Source organism: Hippoglossus stenolepis, chromosome 16, assembly GCF_022539355.2.
Source record: "Hippoglossus stenolepis isolate QCI-W04-F060 chromosome 16, HSTE1.2, whole genome shotgun sequence".
Classification (NCBI taxonomy): Eukaryota; Metazoa; Chordata; class Actinopteri; order Pleuronectiformes; family Pleuronectidae; genus Hippoglossus; species Hippoglossus stenolepis.
Window position 1 is genome coordinate 610,932 of NC_061498.1, and position 25,000 is coordinate 635,931.

The 25,000-nt window shown below is 47.8% G+C and overlaps 2 protein-coding genes across 4 annotated transcripts in view; both read left to right on the plus strand.

Annotated features, from left to right (window-relative positions):
- Nucleotides 1–10,392, plus strand: part of LOC118123269 (caskin-2-like) — a 40,228-nt gene extending 29,836 nt beyond the window's left edge. The window contains exons 7-21 of one of the 3 annotated variants that reach the window (XM_047343894.1): nt 1–105; nt 386–494; nt 859–967; nt 1,189–1,283; nt 1,510–1,627; nt 2,676–2,750; nt 3,548–3,687; nt 4,100–4,163; nt 4,473–4,570; nt 4,785–4,895; nt 5,030–5,131; nt 5,206–5,344; nt 5,415–7,067; nt 7,179–7,482; nt 8,171–10,392. The exon at nt 1–105 is cut by the window's left edge and continues 26 nt beyond it. In XM_047343894.1, coding sequence (XP_047199850.1) covers nt 1–105; nt 386–494; nt 859–967; nt 1,189–1,283; nt 1,510–1,627; nt 2,676–2,750; nt 3,548–3,687; nt 4,100–4,163; nt 4,473–4,570; nt 4,785–4,895; nt 5,030–5,131; nt 5,206–5,344; nt 5,415–7,067; nt 7,179–7,482; nt 8,171–8,267 — 3,319 coding nt within the window. In that variant the 3' untranslated portion in view covers nt 8,268–10,392. Of the gene's footprint in view, nt 106–385; nt 495–858; nt 968–1,188; nt 1,284–1,491; nt 1,628–2,675; nt 2,751–3,547; nt 3,688–4,099; nt 4,164–4,472; nt 4,571–4,784; nt 4,896–5,029; nt 5,132–5,205; nt 5,345–5,414; nt 7,068–7,178; nt 7,483–8,170 lie in introns of all 3 variants that reach the window. The other 2 variants (XM_047343895.1, XM_047343896.1) reach the window with 2 other exon arrangements.
- A 372-nt stretch (nt 10,393–10,764) lies between these two features.
- Nucleotides 10,765–21,680, plus strand: LOC118123270 (major vault protein). Its single transcript, XM_035180592.2, is given in 18 exon segments — nt 10,765–10,965; nt 12,350–12,528; nt 13,771–13,966; nt 14,188–14,311; nt 14,571–14,702; nt 14,790–14,884; nt 15,183–15,419; nt 15,778–15,903; nt 16,963–17,172; nt 17,351–17,586; nt 18,115–18,312; nt 18,746–18,890; nt 18,973–19,184; nt 19,577–19,693; nt 20,462–20,529; nt 20,532–20,581; nt 20,702–20,890; nt 21,352–21,680. Coding segments are annotated over 17 exon segments (2,613 nt in total). The 5' UTR covers nt 10,765–10,965; nt 12,350–12,364; the 3' UTR covers nt 21,466–21,680.
- The last annotated feature ends 3,320 nt before the right edge of the window (nt 21,681–25,000 follow it).

The window sequence follows — 25,000 nt, forward strand, 5'->3', positions numbered from 1 at the left end:
CATGGTGGTGGCGTTGTTGGAAGGAGAGAGGAAGGAGCCGACAGACTCGGCCTTCACAACGCCACTGCACCTCGCCGCCCGAAATGGTCATAAAGACATCATACGGTGAGACAGCAGCTGCCATTGGACAGTACCAGCTGTCAATCACACTGTGGTATCCCCCCCCAACACATCTGGTGCTTTATGGTCTGTTTGACTCTAAATGATCATAATTCACTAGATGAACATCAGCTGTTTGAAGAAGACTTGAAACTAGAGACTGAGACAGAAACTCCTGAATGTTTACTGACGTTATAAAGTGTGTGTGTGTGTGTGTGTGTGTGTGTGTGTGTGTGTGTGTGTGTGTGTTTGTGTGTTTGTGTGTGTGTGTGTGTGTGTGTTCCAGGCTGTTGCTGCAGGCCGGTATCGACATCAATAAAACCACCAAGTCCGGCACGGCGTTGCACGAAGCTTCTCTCTACGGTAAAACGGAGGTGGTGCGCCTGCTGCTGGATGTGAGTTCATCACACGCCTCCGTGTGTTTACCTGGTCACTTTGACGGCCCAAACAAAATTCAACTCAGCAAAATGATCTGTAAAACACTATAGTTTTAAAATACATGCCCAAGTTAACAAAGGAGATTAGGACCTGATGGAGTTTCAGCCTCACAGGGAACTCATCACTGTTGCTATGGTTACGACCGGATCGCCCTCTGGTGGCTGGCTGCAGTATAGGTCATTAGCAGATGTAACATGGACCAAACACAAAAAAATGAAGAACATGTTAAAACACTTTTTAGTCCATAGTTTTACATCAAAGACACAAGATGATTTCACTTGTGAACATGGAAAATGTTTCGGTCCTGTCTCGTCCCCTCAGGCCGGAGTGGACGTCAACATCCGAAACACCTACAACCAGACGGCGCTGGACATCGTCAATCAGTTCACCACCTCACACGCCAGCAAGGACATCAAGCAGCTGCTCCGAGGTCCAAACACACAGCGGCCATTTCTCACTGATCTCAGATTTATACAACTTTACATTTTCTCCTTTTACTTTTTCTGTCAAGTTTTTCTTCAACTTTATTTGTGTGAACTTTATTACCTCCAACCACACTGACGTATTCACTCCATCACGAAATCTGATGTTACGGTCTCGTGTTGGACTCGTCATCTCAGTGTGATGTAACTCCAGATGTTTCCTGCACAGATGCGACGGGGGTTCTGCAGGTCAGGGCCCTGAAGGATTACTGGAACCTCCACGATCCCACCGCCCTCAACATCCGAGCCGGTGACATCATCATGGTGAGACACCTGAACCGCTTCGCCCCTCGTTCACCTCTAGGGTTAGGGAGTCAGACTCGTCAAAGGTTTCAGGAAACACATCAAGTCTTGAAAAAACCACACATTCTTTTTTGCCTTTTTGTGTCTGTGACGTGTTGAGTTCACAGTTTGAATGAACTATGTAAAATCTGCCGTGTTGGATGACTCAGAATCCCACGTGGTTTATTAGTTGACTCGCCGCCCGCAGGTGATGGAGCAGCACGTGGACGGACGCTGGAAAGGCCACATCCACGACAGCCCGAGAGGGACGGACCGAGTCGGCTTCTTCCCCCCGTCCATCGTGGAGGTCATCAGCCGGAGGAACGGTGAGTCAGACGAAGGACGTGTTTCTGTAGTCGCTCAGTTTCTCACGTCACGAGAACCTCAGACATCAGAACTGCTCCACGAGGTTTAACGTGTTTTCATCCAGATGATTTATTTCACATTTTCATTTTGCAGGAAAAAAATGTAATTAAATTTGAACACAATTAAGAAGTTTTGAGTCTTAGAGGTGAAACGTTAGAGACACCCCCGAGTCAGGAACTAATCCGCCTGCTTCCAGATCATCCCATGCCTCCCCCTCCTCACCTCCTGCTTCCATCCCTCCATCATCGTCTTAATCACTCACCTCCACCTTAACCATCAGCTTGATAACCCCCTCCTCCTGTTGTCCTCCCCTGTAGGGCCCCTGTCCCGCACGCCTCTCTGCCCACCCAGCGCCAGCAGTCGCTGTCCAGAGCCCCTCTCCTCCAGCCTCAGCTCCGCCCCGCAGACCGACGACTCCTACACTCTTTACGCACCCCCACCCATGTGGTGCTGCCGCTCACCAACGGCCTCACTACCAGCACAGGTACACACTCAGAACACACACACACACACACACACACACACACACACACACACACACACACACACCCACACACTGTATCACTGTATCAGTGTATCGCTGGACCTTTGGTGGTGGAACTGCGCCTCCTAGTGTCACAACCCTGAAGTGTCTGAGCTGAAACTCACTGAGGATGAATATACACACTCACTATGATTTATGACTCATATAAATACACGTCAGCTGCTTTTCTTCTGGATTGTTTTTTTATTTGTCGTCATTCACTGGTGTTTATTCTCCTCTTCACTGCTGCTGCTTGAACCTGAACTTATCCTAACTCTAACCACACTGGGGGGGGGGGGTTGTTTGTGGAAATGCTATGTTTTCATTTGCTGAGGGTGAAAGTTGGAGCGCTTGTTTTGAGGTGATGTAGCATCGTACGGTGTAAACATCTTCTCCTGGATATTGTCAGAGACCAGGACGTAAACTCTCTCTACACTGCCCCCTTCGGTCCGCCCCTGACACAACACAGTCTTTGTGTCTGATAGGTTTGTCTCCGAGCCGCCTGTCTCAGTCTGGGTGTCCCTTCGAGGACATCTGGGTCCTCAGAGACTCGTGTCATGGTAAGAGTCCCCAGACGACGGCTTCTCCTGCCCCGGCTGTTCTGAAGCTGCATCGCTGCCCCGCTCAACGCTCTGCATCAGGCCCCCACGCACTGAGACCGCCACTCTGCCGCTGTCGACAACATGTGACAGCACCTCATGAGACCTCATGAGACCTCATGAGACTTCATGTCGCCTCATGTTGCCTCATGACGCCTCATGTCGCCCATGAGGTCTCATGAGGCGACATGAGCCTCATGAGACGAGCCTCATGAGACGTCATGAGGCCTCATGAGGTCTCATGAGCTGCCTCATGTTGCCTCATGAGGTTATGAGCACCTCACCTCATGTTGCCTCATGAGTCTCATGAGGCAACATGAGGCCTCATGAGTCTCATGAGGCCTCATGTTGCCTCATGTTGCCTCATGAGTCTCGCCTCATGAGGCCTCATGTCGCCTCATGTCAACTGGCGATCTTGGTGCGTGGGGTCCAAACACTCTTCACTGGTCTGCTTCAGTCCTCCCCGCTCTCCTCCTCCGTGCTGGCACAGCGACGGCAGACTGACATCACATCCTGTTCTTGACTTCCTGCAGTGTAACGAGGCGTTGAGATGAGGATCTTGTTTTTAGATTGAAACGCTCGTCATATGATCATGATGTTTACAGTAACATTTAAACCCCGCCCCCCTGCTCTGCATCCTGCCCGTCGTCTCTCCCGCCGCTCGGCCCGCTGCTTCCTACAGCCTGACTCCGCCCCTCGCTGATGATGCAGACCCTCTCTCAACGTGGTCAATTTCATTGTTGTTGTCCCGTTTGCAGCAGGCGACAGAAACAGCGTTGGGAGCACAGGCAGCGTGGGCAGCACCCGCAGCGCCGGGAGTGGACAGAGCACCGAGAGCAACCACGCCCCCAACGGTTTCCCCCACCACAGCGGTCACCATGACAACAACGCCAACAAGGTACACAGAGTACAGTCAGACCGTTTAAACAATGTTTGACTTCATGTGCATTTACATATATCAAAATCTGCTTTTTATAGAAAGTGTCAGATGTGACAATGAGTTTTTATTCAGTCAAATACTTTTCAGTTCTAAAGTTAAACACGCTCAATGTGCTCAGTAAAAAAAGTTACAATATACAAACTGACAAGAAATTTGAGATGAAACTTTAAAATACGAGAAAATTACAAATATATAAACATAAAAAATAAAATAAATAAGTGAAAAATGGAACTTAATAACAGAAATAAACACAAGATAAGAAACATTATATTAAAAATGGAGAAGGATCAAAATAAAGAATAAATTTAACCCTCTATATTTCTAGATGTTTCTGTTAATATCTGTGATCTCTGTTGTATTTCCTTCGCAGACAGCGCCCCCTGCTGCTGATTCTGGGCACTCAGATCTCAGCGACCAGCCCGATCTCCCTGCAGGTGCTTCACTCTCTGCTTTTCTTTAATAAACTGTTAACTTATTATATTTGATCACATTTCGTCAAATGTAGTTTACCTTCACGTGAACAATATTTATAGGTTATTTAAATAGTCTCAGATAAATGAGAAAGAAAAGGGGATTTTTTTTTATTTACTACATCTCCAGAAGAATGAAAGAAATGATATTGATTTTGTCTTCGGAGCCACATTTTCAACCCAAATAATAACATTAATCAAAAGCTTTTCTTTCACTTGTTCTTTTCACTTCTCAGTCATTGTAAACCTGTTTGATGTGTGATGTCACCGCAGGTGGAACTCCTCGGAGACAGACGGTGACGGTGCAGAAACCCGCGGAGCAGAGCTTCTCTCAGCAGTTTGTTCGCCCTCAGCAGCTGCTGGAGGGGAAGGTAAACATCTCTCTCCATCCCGTCACATCCAGCCGACTGTCGTCTCCGTGGGAACGAGACGAGACAGGAATAAATAAACACAAAAAACATGTGGAGTCACTGAACCAGTAAAACTCTTTCTGTCACCAAACAAAGTATAAGAAACGTTTTGGTTACGGACCAAATGAATCAAAGCTTCACAGCTGCTGCATCACTTCCTGTTTCTCTGCCTCAGGACGCTGAGGCCATTTACCAGTGGCTGAGTGAGTTCCAGCTGCAGCACTACACTGGGAACTTCCTCAGTGCTGGTTATGATGTACCCACCATCAGCAGGATGACTCCTGAGGTAACACACACTCAGACACACACACACACACACACACACACACACACACTCACACTCACACACACACTCAGGAGAACCATCTTGTGAATGATGACTCAGCGTTCTCGTTGCTCGTCTTGTTTTCCTGTCGGCAGGATCTGACGGCCATCGGAGTGACCAAACCAGGCCACCGCAAGAAAGTCTCCATGGAGATCAACACCATGAACATCCCCGAGTGGCTGCCTGAGTACATCCCAGTAAGTTCACCAGTGAGCACACTGATCTCTCTTCACTGTGCCTCCAGCTGATGAGGATGTGTTCTCTCCCACAGTCGGACCTGGGCGAGTGGCTCAGCGCCATCGGACTCCCTCAGTACCACAAGAAACTTTCTGAGAACGGCTACGACTGCATCAGCATCGTCAAAGACCTGACCTGGGAGGATCTGCAGGAGATCGGCATCATCAAGCTCGGTGAGGACACGTCACATGTTCACACGTGTCACGTGTGTTACTGTGGTTTGACGGTTTCTGTTCCCTCCAGGACACCAGAAGAAGCTAATGCTGGCAGTCAAGAAGCTTTGTGACATCCAGAGGGCGATCCTCCACGCTGAATCTGGCCATGACACGCTGCGACGCAGAGGCCCCGGAGCGCTGCACCTGGTCGCCATCGAACCGGCCGACTCAGACTCCTCCCCTCACACCCCAAAGATGCTGACCTTCCAGGACAGCGAGCTGAGCGCCGAGCTACAGACGGCCATGTCCAGCCATTACGGCGGCTGCGAGGAAGGTTTGGCCTTCAAGAACGCCGTGGGAATGTCCCAGAGCCAGGAGAGCATCGACACCCGTTCCAGAGGCTCCGGCCGCTCCCAGGAACCTCCCACAGCCTCCATCACCCCCCACAGCTGGTCGCAGGAGAGCCTGGACGACGGCTCGGCCAAGGAGAGGAACCTCCCTGAGGGCTGGGACCAGAGGCCCAAGCAGGTTCCTCTGGGCACGGCCACAGTGTTCAAGTACCCCGCCATCCCGGCCAAGCCCCGACTGTCGGGATCTCGTGGCCCCTCCCCTCATGGCTCGCCAGCACTGAAGGGTTTCAGTTACCTTCATTCTCACTGTGGCTCCACAGAACTGAGCTCCTCTCACCGCCCTGCGCGCCACACCGCCACCCTGGCTCCGCCCAAGAGACGCACCCAGAGCATGACCCGCTACGCTCTGTCAGACGGCGAGCCTGATGACGACGATGAGGAGCCCGCAGTCCACTCAGGAAACCTGCCGTCCTACGCCACATTAACCCGCAAGCCGGGGCGCAGCCAGCTGGCTCGATTGCAGACGAGTCCAGAGAAGGGCGGCAGCGTGGGGCGCAGTCAGTCATTCGCTGTGCGCGCCCGGAAAAAAGGTCCCCCTCCACCCCCCCCGAAACGACTGAGTTCAGTCAGCAGCACGACCAGCGGCGAGCTGAGCGACAGCAGCACGTCTTCGTCTTCAGGCCGGGTGGTGACGGACAGTCCGGGCAGCGTGAGGAGCATCGCTGATGCTCTGGAAGGAAGCGTAGAGGGGAGGAGCTCCCCAGGACCCACACCAGAGCTCGGCCACCAGGAGGCGCCCTCCCCCTCCCTCATCTCTGCGGGACAGGAAGTGAGAGAGGCTCCAGGGGTGAGGAGGAGGGTGCAGAGCGAGTGCGTCCCCGCCCACAGCGGCGCCGAGCCCGACCGGGGAGTGAAGTCGGACTCGGAGGAGGACGGACCAAAAGGCCTGGAGAGCTCCTCGTCGCCTCAGAACAGCTCCAGCGAGTGCCTCCCCTTCGCAGAGGAGGGAAACCTGACCATCAAACAGAGGCCCAAAGCCCCGGGGCCCCCGAGGGCCGAGGCCGTGCTGGAGCCGCCGGACAAACACGCAGCCAAGAGCCTGGAGGTGCCCGAGTTCAACCTGAAGGAGTCGGACACGGTGAAACGCCGACAGAAACCCAGAGACAAGGAGCAGGGAGGAGGCTCCCCCAGCCGGGAGGAGGCGGGGCAGCCGGGCTCGCCGGCCGGCAGCAGGCCTCAGAGCCGAGAGGGCGTCGCTCTGAGGATCAGTGACACGGGTGTAGAGCGGCCGGCCAGTCCGGCTACAGGGTCACAGATCAAACCCCCACTCTCCCCCAAACCCCCCACTGTCGCCCCCAAACCTGTACGTCACAGTCTGCTGGCTGCACAAGGTACGACACACACAGACACACACAGATACACACACACACACACAGACACACTTGAGCAGTTGAATCTTTTGTCTTTGTCTCCATTTGAAACGCTGTGGTTTTGATCCTCAGCAGCTGGACCCTCGACTCCAGCTCTCACCGTCAGTGTGGTTCAGAGTTTGGCCTTCACCTCTTCGTCCTCTCCGCTCCACGGGCCCCCGGCTCTGGCCCCGACCTCGTCTTCAGCCCCGGCCCCTCAGAGTCCATCTCTGACAGCGGCGAGGCCTCAGGTGTGTGTGGTCGGTCCGGACCTGGTCCCGGAGCCGTCCTGTGGGACTGAGGTGGTTCAGCAGAGACTGGATCAAACCAGCACGTCTCTGGAAGCAGCTCTGAAGGCTGTGGAGAGAAAACTGAACCTGGACGACAACTCAGACGGGTGAGACGCAAATAAACTGTTTGTGTTTGATGTTCGTCACTGTTGACCTGCGTGGTCCGTCCCTCAAACTCCTCCCGACAAAATGTCTCAAAAGGTTTCTGTGAGGATGAGCTCTGGTGATGTCGATGACCTCCTGACCTGTAGTGGCGACCCGTCGTCTCAGTTTAGACGTGAACTACAAGCAAAGTGTCTGCGATGACCTGAGTTGTTTCTATAGAAGCTAGTACCGTCCAATGGCTGCAGCTGGCAGGTCCAGGTGGGCGTGTCCTCGAGCTACAGTCAGGCTCCACCCCCCCGCTCCTCCAAATATGGTTACTTCTGGTTTCAAAAAACCAAGATGGCGCTGAACAACATGTCAGACTGAGGCTTCAGAGCAGCAGCTCACCAACCAACAGGGGGCGTCACGGTGGTTTGATTCTTGGTGGGAACAGAAAGACGCCGCCCAGCGTTCTGTTCTCAGGACGTGAAGGTTTCCCTTTTATTACTCACTCAATAAAACAATGAGTCTTTCACGTTGCTTCAGTTTCTCTACGAGGGAAATATTAGGACTTCAGGTTAATGAAGCTTAATGTTCTGTTCTGTATTTTAATAAACTGGATATAAACACAGTCTAATCAGGAAACTCTGTTGTATTTATACTTTTGTGTATTTGTCATTAATGTCTGTTTATTGTGTCTTTTCTCACCAGCGGAGCAAACTCTGTGAAGTCTGCAGGAACCATCCTGGACGACATCGGAAACATGTTCGACGACCTGGCCGACCAGCTGGACGCCATGTTGGACTGAGGACTCCTCCCACATCTATATACAAATATATTTATATATATCCAGCCTCAAGCTCAGGAAGTGAAACACAGAAAGAGAGAAGGGGGGAAGGATGGATGAAGGATGAAGGAGGGATGAAGGAGGGATGAAGGAGGGATGAAGGAGGGATGAAGGAGGGATGAAGGAGGGATGAAGGAAATCCTCCGTCAGCGGTGGAACACCAGCGCTTCTTCTCCTCCCTCTTTCTTCAGACTCTCAAACTGCGTCTTTCACTCACGTCTGGTTCGGTTTGGAACCAGCATCTTCTCCTCGTGTCTTATCGAACACGAACCAGACGCTGGAGCAGCATCGTCACATTATCATGATTATTGTTAAACACTAATATTGAAACATGAAGTTTTATCGTTTTGATTTTACAGAGCTGAAGACCTGACGTCCTTACTGTCACTTCCTGTTCCTGAAGCATGACACTTCACTCAAACCTTTACTGACGGATCACGTGATGGGTCACATGACTGCTCGGTCGCTAAAGGAGCCGCTTTGCGTCTTTTAGCTCAGTTTTGGTTTTTGTGTTTTAATTAAATCGTCGAATGAATATGAAAAGTTGCTGTGTAGCGTGGTCAGAAGGGGGCGCTGTAGGTCAGGAAACAAAACCAGTCGCTGATCAACCAGAGAAAATATAAGGGGAGAAGTTGAAATGGTTCTTTCTTCTTCTTTGATTTCTGTTAAGGCAGAAACAGCTGATCAGTCACATGAGGTTAATGTTTTCTTCGTCAGAACTTATTCATAAAAGAGCGTTAACTCCTTTTTTTAAAAGTCAAAAACCGAAAGTAAAAAACTTTGATTGATGACAGTTCTTTTTAAAATGTCATCAAACTTTTTTGACATGATGCCTCAAAACTCACATATTAAAAACAGACTCCTGTCAGAACAGCTCCTCCCTCTGAAGGTGGAGGAGACCAAGCACGGAGATAAAAGAGGAAACACTTTTCTGTCCTCAACCCTCCAGCGTCTCTCTAACTGTCTCTTAGTGGAAGTTGTTGCAGCGCCCCGTGTGGCCGTGCAGCTTGTTGCAGGCTGTGACAGTCCAGTTCAGTTTTATATTTGGATTCAGCTGCGTTTCTTTTTCTTTGTAAACCACAACATCAACTAGAGGGAATAGTTAAAACTGACATATTATGAATATTATAGATAAAATATATTTAATAGTTCCCTCTATCATGATCCAAACCACAGACTGAATACGAGTCTCACTTCCTCCAGCAAAGAAGCTAAAATATCTCACATAGGAACGCTGCCATCTTGTGGTGATGTCGTCATTTGGAGTCAGGGTCTGTGCAGTAGTGATCATGCAGCCGGCCACCAGGGGGCGATAGAGACGCTTTGGCTTCACTTTTGGGAACAATCATGTCGTCCGTCTTAACATTAGTGTCGTTATTTCTGGATCGAACTCGTCTGAACATTTCAAATGTTACTTTGAAAATATTTAAGAAGAAAATCTATTTTATACCAATTGATCTTTAACCACGTGTTCTTCTTCCACCTTTTCTACAAATGTGTTTGTTTGAATCAACCTGTGAAAATGGAGTTTAAACAAAGGGAGGAGAAGCATGTTCAGCTCATTTCATGTTTGTTCAGTGTCATGAACATAATATACAGACTATTTTTTGATATTTTAGCCACGTTAGTATTTAAATGAGAGTTATCTAAATATGTATATTGAACACTAGAGGTAAATCCAGGAGCAGATATTCAACCAAAGGTCTTTGCACAGAAATGTTCACATATTTACTTTTAAGAAAACAGAATCCTGAGCTTCCTCCTCGTTATTCCAGCTTGTTTATGAAATGTATTTAGCATGTACTAGTGAACATGTTTAATCTGAGAAGCACATTGTTAAACTGGTGTGTTTGGTTTTGTGCTGTGATCATGTGACCTCTGTGAGAAAGAGACGTTCTGTGTTCGTCAGCTCAGAGTCTCAGGAAATTCCCCTGGACCTGAACGCATCGCAGCTCCTGCTCAAAGTTTGGAAGATGAAAGAAGCAGTTTTACAAAGAAACACGTTCTTTTCTACGTTGATGTAAATACACGTCTTTATAGTATATGTATATTTACTGTGGCCTGATTAAACTGTTGTAAAAGAAAAGTGTTCAGCTTCTTTTATCCACATTTAAAATAAAACAAGAACACAGACAAATTTATAAATTGAAGTTTCATTGCTGACCAGCAGGGGGCAGAATAGTATAACAATTTTCTGAATACTCATAAATATTCATTATGAGAACTGAAAACTTTCTGCACATAAACATTTATAATAAATAGTTAGAAATGAAGCTCTTTTGCTTTCGGACGTTTAGTTAATGCTAACAAATGATTACGTGATTTCTTAAGCGTCGACCGGTATGAGAGAAGATGGAACTCTTTAAAAACTCAAATAAAATTCACATCTGGGAATTATTGTGTTTATCAGGATGACGTAACTCTGCACCAGTGTCCGTAAACCACGTGACTGCTGTATACGTCAGTAGGTGCCACGCCCACCAGCTGAGCGATCAGCTGCAAGTTCTTCCTGTTTTCTGCAGGTCGCTCAGTCTGACAGGACCCGACCAGACCCGACCAGACCTAGACCCAGGACCAGACCTAGACCCAGGACCAGACCCAGGACCAGACCCAGGACCAGAACCAGAACCCGCCGGGTGGAGACCGACACAGGGACGAGGTTAGAAATCTCCAAACTCCGATTTAAAATCTCCACATTTTAACTTCATCGCTGAATCACAGTGATTTCTGCGTGATGGAGTAAAACTTCCGATGTTTTCAGAATAAAGCAGAATAAAGCTTCTAATCGGCTCAGGTTTCATGCACCGATCAGATCTTCGTTTCACTGTGTCTCAACTTTTCCAACAGTTTGTCTTCTGGTCTTCGCTGTGAAATCCGGAACATTTACCACGTGTCACACGCGATTTAAAGATGTTTAATGAAGCTTTCTGTGAAACCAGAGCAGCTCAATGTTTAATAAAACCCGCCGAACTCTTCACAGCTTAATGTGAGTTCATCAGATACTTGAACAGTGACTCTGCCGTTTGTCCTCAGGGTCCAACCAGGAAGATCACGGTACATTTACAGGGTGTGTAATGGAGGCTTGGTGCTGCGTACTTTGCGTTTCCATCCAGGAAGTTGGCTCATGTTACCTTTTCTATTTTTTACTCGAGCTTTATTAATGTCGGACAGTTTGAACATCGATGAAAACAGCTTCTTAATGTGGAGAAATCACTGCTTAAATAACAAGTCAATCAAAACATGAACTTTTTTCTTAAGATAATCTGAACTTTCTCCGTAAAAGAACAAAGAAACATATTTATTATAAAACCGAGTTTTTATTCAGCTTGAATCTTCTTTAAATGGGCTCATGTAACCTAGTAACCAGGGTAACCAGTAACTAGATAACCTGTAACCAGGGTAACCAGATAACCTCTAACTAGTAACCAGGGTAACCAGGTAACCTGTGACCAGATAACCTGTAACCAGGTAACCTGTAACCAGATAACCTCTAACTAGTTACCAGGGTTACTAGATAACCTGTAACCAGGGTAACCAGATAACCTCTAACTAGTAACCAGGTAACCTGTGACCAGATAACCTCTAACCAGTAACCAGGGTAACCAGTAACCAGGTAACCTGTAACCAGGGTAACCAGTAACCAGGGTAACCAGTAACCAGGGTAACCTTGTGGCTTTGTTCTGAGGTTATGATTCTGTTTAACCTGCAGGAAAAAGAAGAACAGTGGAGAGGAAGAACAAGTTGTTCTGTCACTGTGCCCACACACACACACACACTCCTGTTGTGTAGAGACTCAGTCTTTGATGTTTTGTTTGTCCGGTTCCAAAGTTGTACATCGTATTTATTTCCTGTTAAAAGACGGACAGTGCGTTTAGCTAATCAGCGCTGACCTGTCGCCCGCAGGTACCTCCCTCTGTCGTTAGAGCGTCCTAACCCTCATGTCGTTCACGTAGTCGTTACAGATGTTGTCGGACACAAACTGGTGACATGACGAGAGTCAAGCACTCGTGAGGTTTTATAACCGGACTCTCTCCTCTCTGCAGCATTCAGGTTACACCATGTCAAAGAAGGGAGGAAATCGTGGAGCGGAGTTTGAGGGGCCGGGGGATGCGTCAATCATCCGAATCCCGCCTCATCACTACATCCACGTCCTGGACCAGAACACCAACATCGCCCGCGTGGAGATCGGACCCCTCACCTACATCCGCCAGGACAACGAAAGGTCAGAGAGGCCACTTCATTTATTCTGGCTCTTAAACGAGGAACGCTAACGCCCATTGTGTGTTTTGTTGGTTGTGTTTGTGGTGATTGATGTGTCCACATACTGTGACATGTCTGAGTCACATGTTATAATGAACATGTTGAGTAAGAGTCTGGAAACAAAAGCAGAGAAACCTGATCTGATTCACACTGAAGCTGTCAATCAATCATTGTTACTGTGGATCTGATGACCATTGTTGTCTGTAGGTGGCGCTGACAGGACTTTGACCTGTCGGCACAGTGACTGATTATCACTGTCACTCCCATGGTTACGTCTTTGTCTCATGTTCTGTGTCAGAGTAAACACACACACACACAGACTCACACACACAGACACACACACACACACACACACACACAGACACACCTCCTCACACACAGACACACACACACACACACACACACACAGACACACTCACACACAGACACACACTCACACACGCTCACACACAGACTCACACACACAGACACACACACACACACACACACACACTACTCACACACAGACACACACACACACACACACACACACACACAGACACCTCACACACAGACACACCCACACACCACACACAGACTCACACACCTCCACACACACAGACACACACACAGACACACACTCACACACACTCACACACACACACTCACACACAGACTCACACACACACGCTCACACACAGACACACACTCACACACAGACACACACTCACACTCACAGACTCACACACAGACTCACACACAGACACACACTCACACACACACTCACACACAGACACACACTCACACACAGACACACACTCACAGACTCACACACACGCTCACACACGCTCACACACGCTCACACACACAGACTCACACACTCACACACACACACTCACACACAGACACACACACAGACTCACACACACACTCACACACTCACACACACACACTCACACACAGACACACACACAGACTCACACACACACTTTAGCAGTGTTTAAAAACCTTTTTGATAAAAGTCATTAAAAAATGCAGCAGTGACTTTCTGACGTTTTCATTATTGTTCACTTTGTGTATTAAAGTCATAAAAACTAAAAATAGCCTTCACACGTTCACGTCCTTAAATTTCCTGTTTTACGAGATGAAAACACAAAATTATTAAACGACATAAAACTATGAAGATCTGAAAGTTGATGATAAATTCTCTGTTTGTATTTCCCAGAGTGCTCTTTTCACCGGTGCGTATGATCATGGTGCCGCCGCGTCACTACTGCGTGGTCGCCAACCCTGTTGCCCGTGACGACAACGGTCAAGTCCTCTTTGACCAGTCGGGTCAGGCCAAGCTCCGCCACGCCGACCTGGAGATCCGTCTGACCCAGGACCCGTTCCCACTGTACCCCGGAGAGGAGGTCCAGCAGGTCTGTGCACACACACACACACACACACACACACACACACACACACACACACACACACACACACACACACACACACACACACACACACACACACACACACACACAGCAGGTTTGAAGGTTTTCAACATTACTCTTTGATTTCAGCCATGAAATAAACAAATATGTTAAAATACAAAGTTTCTGTTCATTAGCTCCTCTGACGTGTTGTGTTTGTGCGACAGGAAGTGACGGCGCTGCAGATCGTGTATCCCGACACGGCGCTGCGTCTGCAGGCTCTGCTGGACTTTGAGGAGCAGGGCGGAGAGAAGAGAATCGCTGGAGACGAGTGGCTGTTTGAAGGACCAGGTACTTTAATAATTACTCTCTCTTTACCAACATGGACGTATGTGTAAATTATATATATTTAAAAAACTCAATAAATGACTCTGAGAACTGTCTTAGTTCAAGGAACAAACCAAACACATAAAGTGTGTGTGTGTGTGTGTGTGTGTGTGTGTGTGTGTGTGTGTGTGTGTGTGTGTGTGTGTGTGTGTGTGTGTGTGTGTGTGTGTGTGTGTGTGTGTGTGTGTGTGTGTGTGTGTGTGTGTGTGTGTGTGTGTGTGAGGGACGTACATCCCGAGGAAGGAGGTGGCGGTTCTGGAAACCATCAAGGCGACAGTGATCAGAGAGAATCAGGCCATCAGACTGAGAGCTCGTAAAGTGGGCGTGGACAGAGGAGGAGTCCGCAGGGTCACAGGTAACACACACACACACACACACACAAACAGACGTCAAGAAAATATTCCAATAAAAAACTAATGAACTATTATTTTGTGTGTGTCAGGTGAGGAGTGGCTGGTCAGTAAGGTGGGAGCGTATCTACCAGGTGCTCATGAAGAAGTCATTGACATCGTGAACGCCTTCATCCTGACGGACAAGGTACGATGTCCTGGAGCTTCCCAGTGAGCCAGTGGCTTCTAACACGGGACGGACGTGAAACTGGAACAACACAACTAGCTCAGGATGCAGACTTTAAATATGGAAAATCAGAGATTGAAAAAAACGAAAACATTTTAGATGAAGCGTCTTTGCCTTAAAATAAAAGTAACAAAAGTGAGTTTGATACGAACTGAGAGAGAAACATGTGACGCGAGAGAATAAACCTGGATTCAGGTTTGAATCAGTTTGTGTTGAGATCTTTTCACGACAGATTTCATGTTTTGTTCTGTCTCATCAGAAAGCGCTCCATGTTCGCGCCCTGCGGCCGTTCAAGGACGCCGCCGGCCGCGACCGCCGCACGGGGGAGGAGTGGCTGGTAACCATGAGTGACAGGGAGGCTCACATCCCCTCGGTGGCGGAGGAGGTGGTGGGGGTGGTGGACGTGACCACGCTGAGCAGCCGTCAGTACTGCGTCATCCTGGACCCGGTCGGACCCGATGGGAAACCTCAGCTGGGCCAGAAGAGGGTGGTGAAGGTGAGTCCGACCACAACTTGATGTTCTACTGACGTAAACTTTCAAAATCTGAAACTTTATCAAAAGTGTCTTCATTTCTGTCCCTGAACGTCTCTGCTCCACTTTGAGCTCATCAGAAAAATATTTAATTTCTTCAATCTGAACTTTTCCGATGTTCCAACACTCGGTCAAATATTCTAGTTTTATTATTATAATAATTTCACCACGATGTTAAGATCGTTTGTCGTAAGATATTAACGTAACTAGCTGTTTAACGTAAACTGAGGACCAGTTAGTGTTTCGTCATGAGCAGATATTAATATAGATATAAATGAAAGCTTCTGTAATATTCTCCGTCTGTGTCGTTACTGTGCGTCAGGGCGAGCGCTCCTTCTTCCTGCAGCCTGGCGAGCTCCTGGAACTGGGCATCCAGGACGTGTACGTGCTGTCGGAGGAGGAGGGGCTGGTGCTGAGGGCCGTGGAGGCGTTCAACGACATCGAGGAGGTGAGGACGAGTCGGGAGTTAGAAATCTGCTGACAGACGACCCCTGTGGTTACCGTGGTAACAGCAGGCAGGTTTTAACATCCGCTAACTGACTAAATAAAGATGGACGACATGACGGCTGCTTAAAAGTGAAGCCAAACAATCTGGATCGCCCCCTGGTGTCTGGCTGCAGTATAGATCATAAATCTCCTCCATGTTAGCAGATGGGACATGGACCAAACTAAAACATCTAAAAAGTCCCCTCTGGACAAAGGGCGGAGTCGTCACATCTCCGTTTGGACTCAGACGCTTGCACTCGGCTGCTCTTGTGAAACCGGTCGATGAATGAAAAGAGATTTGAAAAGCAAACAGAGGCGGAGTCGTGTGTTCAGCTGCTGAACGAGTCAGTGTGTGAGCAGAGCTTATCTCAGGTATGTCTCAGAGAAGGGAGGGACTCTGAGGACGAGATGTTCTCTGTGGTCCACCCACGTGTCCCCCGTACGTTCGTCTCTCCGGCTCAACTCTCTGGTGAAGATAGTGATTCTGAAACAAATCACCACTCGACCTTTAAAAGTCCATCCAGTTATTAACCATGTGATAAAGTCCTTTGGTCTCTTCTTGACCTTTATGAACAAAGCTCAGGCCGAGGGGCCCCTGACATCTTGGGCCCCTGACATCTTGGGCCCCTGACATCTTGGGCCCCTGACATCTTGGGCCCCTGACATCTTGGGCCCCTGACATCTTGGGGCCCATCGGCCTGTGTCAGGTTTGTCCTCCTGTCTCCTCCCTCCTTCCTAACCTGGTTAACTCATTATACCTCCACTCTCTTCTTCTTCTCCTCCTTCATCAAACCCCTCCCTCCCCTCCTCTCGACACATGATCCCTCATCCTCACATCCTTTCACCTTCTTTCCCTCCTTTTCAATTCTTTTCTTTTACCTTCTGGTTTTTATTTGACTATTAGCTCCTCCCCCCGCCCCCGCCCCCCTCCCCTCCTGTTCCTCCTCCCCCGCTCCAGTGCACCGCCATGTTAACCCTTGTCTCCGTCCTCCTCCTCTCTCTCCACCGTTCTGTCTGCCAGGCCGAAGACGAGGAGGCCGAAGAGGAGCAGCCGGAGAAGGCCAAGCGTTCCCGGAGGGGCGGCGTCCAGCGTCGCCCTGGAGACCGCTGGATGCTCCGGGGCCCCGCCGAGTACGTCCCGCCCACTGCTGTGGAGGTGATGGTCAGACGAGACGCCATCCCGCTGGACGAGAACGAAGGAATCTACGTCCGGGACATCAAAACGGGAAAGGTCCGAACGCTCACAACCTTTATTTTGAACGTCTTTCTTTTCTCACCCTGTGAATCGAGTGATTTTGGATCCAGAAAAGTCTTTTCAGTTTTTCTTCGGTAGAAGTTGTGGGATGTGTTTGATCATAAAGACACACACAGAGTTGTTGGTTGTTCAAACTCTGAGTGTGTCCTCTCAGGTGCGAGCTGTCATCGGTCACACCTACATGTTGACCCAGGACGAGGAGCTGTGGCAGAAGCAGCTTCCCTCTAAGGTGGAGGCGCTGATGGCGTCTCCCATCGACCCGCTGGCCAACCGCTCGGACCGGACCACGAGCGAAAGCAGCCAGCCCAGGGACAAGACCCGCGTCGTGTCCTACAGGGTTCCCCACAACGCCGCCGTGCAGGTGTACGACTACAGGGAGAAGAAGGCCAGGTGGGACGGGGCTCCTGATGGGGGGGGTTGAGTACACCAGCTGACGGTGCTGTCTTCAGGGTGGTGTTCGGTCCGGGGTGGTTGAGTACACCAGCTGACAGTGCTGTCTTCAGGGTGGTGTTCGGTCCGGGGGTGGTTGAGTACACCAGCTGACGGTGCTGTCTTCAGGGTGGTGTTCGGTCGGGGGGTTGAGTACACCAGCTGACAGTGCTGTCTTCAGGGTGGTGTTTGGTCCGGGGGTTGAGTACACCAGCTGACGGTGCTGTCTTCAGGGTGGTGTTCGGTTGGGGGTTGAGTACACCAGCTGACGGTGCTGTCTTCAGGGTGGTGTTCGGTTGGGGGTTGAGTACACCAGCTGACGGTGCTGTCTTCAGGGTGGTGTTCGTTGGGGGGTTGAGTACACCAGCTGACGGTGCTGTCTTCAGGGTGGTGTTCGGTTGGGGGTTGAGTACACCAGCTGACGGTGCTGTCTTCAGGGTGGTGTTCTGGTCGGGGGTTGAGTACACCAGCTGACGGTGCTGTCTTCAGGGTGGTGTTCGGTCCGGAGATGGTGATGCTGGGACCTGACGAGCAGTTCACCGTCCTCTCGCTGTCCGGAGACAAACCAAAGAGACCCAACGTCATCAAGGCCGTCTGTCTCCTGCTGGGACCCGACTTCTGCACCGACATCATCACCATCGAGACGGCCGACCACGCCCGCCTGCAGCTGCAGCTGTCATACAACTGGTGACACACACACAGACACACACACAGACAGACACACACAGACAGACACACACACACACAGACAGACACACAGACAGACACACAGACAGACACACACATAGACAGACACACAGACAGACACACAACACCAACTGGACAGAAGAGTCGATAATAAACAGAAAACAACGAGATCTTGTCACAACTCTTCGCCTGAAGTCTGATTTAATAACTAAAATCACTATCAAGAAACTCTAAATAAAGAAAAAACACAAATACAACAAAAAATGTATAAAACTTGAATTAAGAAAATAAACATTTGATGTAAAGTATAAACATGAACACACACTTTTCTACATTGTTCAGTAAAATAAAAGACATTTCTGTTAAAGACTGGATTCTGTATTTTCAGATCCTCTGAATTCTGCGTCTCTGACCAGGAATCTTTTCTTTTCAGGCACTTTGATATCAAATCTCGTGCAGACGCTGCCGATGCAGCCGCTCTGTTTTCTGTCCCCGACTTTGTGGGAGACGCCTGTAAAGCCATCGCCTCGCGGGTCAGAGGCGCCGTGGCCTCTGTGCAGTTTGATGACTTCCACAAGGTTCGTATTTCCCCGTCCGCTCTCGGCCGCCATCAGGTTCAGAAAGAAGCAGTTTGACCCTCGTTCTCTTTTTATTCTGCAGAACTCAAACCGGATCATCTGCTCAGCCGTGTTCGGCTTCGACGAGAAGCTGGTGGTTCGTCCGTGTCTCCGCTTCAACCAGAACAATCTGGTGATCAGCAGCGTGGACATCCAGTCTGTGGAGCCCGTCGACCAGAGGACGAGAGACGCTCTGCAGAAGAGCGTCCAGCTCGCCATCGAGATCACCACCAACTCCCAGGAGGCCGCTGCACGGTCCGGAGCACACACACACACACACACACACACACACACACACACACACACACACACACACACACACACACACACACACACACACACACACACACACACACACACACACACACACACACACACACTCTCTCGTGTCTCTCTCTCTGTCTCTCTCTCTGTCTCTCTCTCTCTCTGTCTCTCTCTCTCTCTGTCTCTCTGTCTCTCTCTCTCTCTCTCTCTCTCTCTCTCTCTCTGTCTCTCTGTCTCTCTCTCTCTCTGTCTCTCTCTCTCTCTCTCTCTCTCTCTCTCTCTCTCTCTCTCTCTCTCTCTCTCTCTCTCACACACTCTCTCACTCACTCACACATGCTGATGTAAATGCAGCGAGTGTTGAACGTGTCGTGATGTTCTGTCAGACATGAGGCGGAGCGCCTGGAGCAGGAGTCTCGGGGGAAGCTGGAGCGGCAGAGGATCACCGACCAGGCCCAGGCGGAGAGAGCCAGGAGGGAGCTGCTGGAGCTGGAGGCTCTCAGGTGAGCTCCACCACCTTCACCTGGGATTTGAAATGAAACGTCTTTACCTTAAAGCAGCAGCTTGGTGAAAGTGAGTCTGATGTTTAGTGAGAACATGAGAAAGTTTCCTCCTTCTCTCCCTGAGCGTCTGTTCTCTGTAACTCTGCTGAGTGGGTTCCATCTCCTGTGAGAAGAACTGACTGAGAGTCAGCTTCAACTGTCACAACCAGCTGCAGGGGGCGCTGTTGATAAGTTCCAGCTACACAGTGTGTCCCAGATTCACATTCAGTGTAAATGTGATGACACTGAAGTGTTTGTACTTTTCTTACTGAAGCGTTTTCTTGTTTCATGTTTAAAACTTTGATCTGATCTTTCGATGAATCGTGAACAGAAACAGTTTAAACTTGTTTCAGGTTCATATTGTTTGTGATGAGAGGAGACGTCACATGGACAAACATGTGACCAGTGACAGTTTGTATCAGCGTCCATCTTGGTTTTGTTGTGTAGTTTTGTTTCACTGTGATTTAAACAAAATCACATTTAAACAAAGTAACTTTAATTTGTCAAATTTCATCAGAGACACTTTAAGTCCTAAAATTAATTAATTAACCATCAAACATGATTATCACATTTATACAAAATGCAAGAAATGAGACGTGTGTGTGTGTGTGTGTGTGTGTGTGTGTGTGTGTGTGTGTGTGTGTGTGTGTGTGTGTGTGTGTGTGTGTGTGTGTGTGTGTGTGTGTGTGTGTGTGTGTGTGTGTGTGTGTGTGTGTGTGTGTGTGTCAGTGCGGCGGAGAGTACAGGAGCAGCGAAGGCGGAGGCCCAGTCTCGGGCGGAGGCGTCTCGCATCCAGGGGAGGCGGTCAACGAGGCCAAACTGAAGGCCGAGGCTCAGAGCATCGAGGCGGTACGTCCTGACCTCTGACCTGTGTGTGTGTGTGTGTGTGTGTGTGTGCTCTCAGATCGCAGCCTACTACAAACTTGACTTAACTGTGCAGAGATGAGATGTGAACATGTGTGTGTGCAGGAGGCGGAGCTGCAGCGGCTGGCGAAGGCTCGAGAGCAGGAGCTGAGCTACAAGAAGAAGATGGATCATCTGGACGTGGAGAAGCAGGAGCGACTCGTTCAGATCGAGAGTCAGAGGTTCAGTCAGCTGGTGGAGAGTCTGGGCAGCGACACGCTGAAGGAGATGGCAAGAGCCGGACCTGAGCTGCAGGTACTGTACAAGTACACGCTGTTAACATACAAGTACACGCTGTTAACATACAAGTACACGCTGTTAACATACAAGTACACAGTTTATTAAAATACAAGTACACGCTGTTAACATACAAGTACACGCTGTTAACATACAAGTTCACACTGTTAACATACAAGTACACAGTTTATTAAAATACAAGTACACACTGTTAACATACAAGTACACACTGTTAACATACAAGTACACACTGTTTATTAAACCTCACAAACAGACGAGTCACGTGAACTTTACTGTCGCTGCTCATGAGGCCGACACTTTAACTTTATTTAAAATGCTCACTCGCAGTCAGTGTTTAGCTGTAGGCGTTGGTTCAGGCGGGGGGTGTCCTGCAGGTGGCGCTGCTCCTGATCATTTCATTGGAGGCTCTGAGTTATTACAGTTGTTCAGTTAAATCCACACATGGGTTTCTCCTGCAGGTGAAGATGCTCCAGGCTCTGGGGCTGAAGTCCACCCTCATCACTGACGGGTCATCACCCATCAACCTCTTCACCACAGCCAACGGCCTGCTGGGGGCGCTGCCGGGCCAGTGAGGAGGAGGAGGAGGAGGAGGAGGCAAATGTTCAGAAGAAGCTCATCATGTGATCCGACACGTTCGATTCTCTTCGTGTGTTTGTTACTCTGACAGATTCCTGTTAAAACCCTCCGCTCGTCTTCTCGTTGTTCAGCGATGACGTCGACAGTGAAAATGAAGAAGAAAGTTTCTGTAAACTACGTTCAGTCCAAATAAAACTGTTTACATGTGAAACGTTTCTGTCTCTTTGGTGATAACATGAAGATCAATAACCTTCAAAAATTATAACTCTGTTAAGAACTTTAAAAAAAACCCAAATGAACTTGTGTACCTTGTATGATCAGACATGTCCGTGCTCCGTGCTGGTTGGATTTCGCCAGAACACAGTTTTTAAATGTGCACGAGGAACAGTTGTGTCTTCAGGACTCACTGGGGACATCATGGCGGACGGCAGCAGATGAGGATCAGGCTGAAGAGGCGACTCCTCTTTAATTGAATCCATCGATCAGATAATTGAGTCGGAGGAGGATAATGAAATCCCTCAAGGTCGACTGTAATTCTCTGTAACTGTCTCCTCTCCTCCTTTTCTCTCTGGATCTTCTGCTCCCGTCACAACAACCAGCTTCACCATCCAGATCCTTACAGAGGAAAGAAAGAGTCAGTTTCTGAGAGTTGGTGAAAATCTATGAGAAATCAAGTCAGTTCATCAGATAAAAGACTGAAGAAGGAAATGATAATACAATCCTCAAATGACTTGTTTAAAATCCAGTGTTGATGTGTTATTAATATAAAACTCATCCATCCATCAATCTGCACCAGATCACACACACTGTAAAAATATAAATATAAACAGTCCTCTGAACAAGACGGATTATTTCCATCAAGATCAAATTATTCTCTGAGAAAACAAGGAAAAGATCTCACCGTGTTAAAGGTTAAAGTTTGTACATGTTTTACAGTTTAACTCGGATGTGTTCGTCACAAACAAACCAACAAGCAGATCGACTCCGAGTCGACGAGCTTCAGCCGGCTTCAAAAACTTTATATCATAAAACTGAACAAGCTTTTAGATATAAAACCTGTTTCAGCTGTGGATTAATCAACAGGACGGTGTGTGTCCTTACATCCTCTTCCTCCTCCTCTTCTTGTTCCTTGTCTTGCTCCTCCTCCTCTTCCTCCTCCTCCTCCTCCTCCTCTCCCTCAGCTGCATTATGACACCTCCTCCCCCCCTCCACCCTCTCTCTCTGTCTTCTGATTGATTTTGCACCTTTTGTTTCCTCTCCTTCTCTCCTTGTCATTCCTTCTTTCCTTCTTTCTTTCTTTCTTCATCCTGTTTTTATCTCACTCCTCCGTTTCAAGCCTTAACTTTTCAAACCTTCACAGAAACAACACAAACCATTTTTCCATTTTCTGTTTCATCTACCCTTCGTCCTCTCCTCTCCTTCTCTCCTTCCCTTCATCTCCTAACCTGCATCTGTCTCTTCTTCTCTCCTCCTGTTTGCTCAGAGCTCGACTCTCTCAATAATTTATAAGAATCTGAAATTCAAATGAAGGAGAGAGAGAGATCTTTTATTAACGGAGAGGAATCAGACCTCTCTCTCTCTCTCTCTCTCGCTCTCTCTCTTGGCCCCATCCCAACACCATCCCCTGCATTGCACTCCCTTGCCACTGGTTGCCGTGACAACCCGCTCTCTCTCATCCTAGAAACAGACTCGGAGCCCACTCCCCCGTCATGTCTACTTCATGTCACATTACAACACCTGCAAAATAAAAGCACAGACATTTGACAAAATAAAACATCATGAGTGATAAATTTCATTTCTACAAACTGAATTAAGATTTTATTTTGACTGTATTTATAAGCATCCACTCACTTCCTGTAGGTTTGTGACTTTGAATGAGAGCTGAGGCCGAAATACTGATCAGTGTCAGACATTTCTTATTTTTATCTGTTCAATAGATTGATGAGGATTTAACGCTCACACCTTTACAGACTAGATTATATTATTATTTCAGTTTATCTCATTTTAAGTAAGAACAATGTTTCTATTAGAGCTTTTAACAGAGTTGTACACAGCTGCAGCACTTTCTGAAATCCGTCACGTTTCAGGATGATTCATGAATCCACAGACTTGCAGGAGTTTGTATTTGACTGGAATTTATTCCCTTCAATCATCTTTGATAAATGTGAATATCTGAAGTTAGTTTAAGGCATGCACAGGCACAGTCCAGTGTGTGGAGCATAAACAGGAGGTGACGGTCGACTCATGCTTACAGCGTCCCCTCACTTTGGCATTTAAAAAGAGCAAGCAGGAAGCAGGTTATACCGAGCTTTACAAACAGTAGATCACCATGTCGATACAAAAGATCCAGAGGATGAGAATAGAAATATAAAAATACAAAGGTCAGGTAACCAGGTCTCAGAAGAGCTTTTACAAAGGAGATGAAAACCAAAGAAAAGTGTCATTTAAAATACAGATTCTACCCAAAGTGAACAGGAGAGTTAGAAATGAAAAGTTCTCTGTGAGAATATTCACAAGGTCAAAGTCTTATACACTTTATATTTCTGTATTGTAGTTACAGTGTAAGTTGATTATTTCCCCGACAGCTCTTCACCTTCATCGGGTTTCAGATTCTCTCTTCCAGCTGTTTCTCCTCATTTTGTTCCCAACACAGAAACTGTTGAATCAATAACTAGATGGAATATTCAGAACATACTGAAGAAAAAAGTTCAATAAAGTTAAATAGAAAGAAAATTCATAATATTTGTTCATATTTATTTCTCAGCTGCTTTGTGTTCGAATCAGCCGCCGACTTTACCGAGAGGGAGAATTCCAAAAGTTCGATTTGTTACTGACTGAAAATGTTATAGTTTTATCTCAATATCATTCAAAATGAATGATGATTTCAATTTTGCTGATAAATCTTCCTCAGAACTTTTCATTTCTTTGTGTAACAGAATGGAATTTTATATAATATACATGTATACACACACATATATACATATACACTACAGGAGTTTTTCCATGTACAGAAATTGTGCCAGAAGAGTTAAAGGTAGACGTCTGTATAAATGATAAAACCCTGCACATTATAACATGATAACGATGTTTTAGTTCAGTAACACAACAGATCCAAACAATAGTTTTAACAGTCAGTTCAAATCATCAAACACGTGAGGCGACTCTGAGAGGTAGCGCAAGCAAAGTCCATAAAAACCACGTACGAGTCCGAGCAGAACTCAGAGAAGCTTCTTCATTCGTACGACACGGAGCAGATTTTTTTCTTTGCATAATGTGATTAGTAAACAGGCATGCTACATACAGGAGGACGCGTCCTGCTGCGTCCACGTCAGGACATCTGCTTCAGGCGTAAACAGCATCGCCATGACAACTCGGACATTCATCTGAAAACCCTGATTTATTTTGGTGACAAATACGATGAAAATATCTGAAAACAAACAGATGTCGACATCATCATTCTACACAAACTGAATGGATGTGATTTTATATCGTGTTTTAATCCTCAACTTCAATGACGTCAACACCTACAGG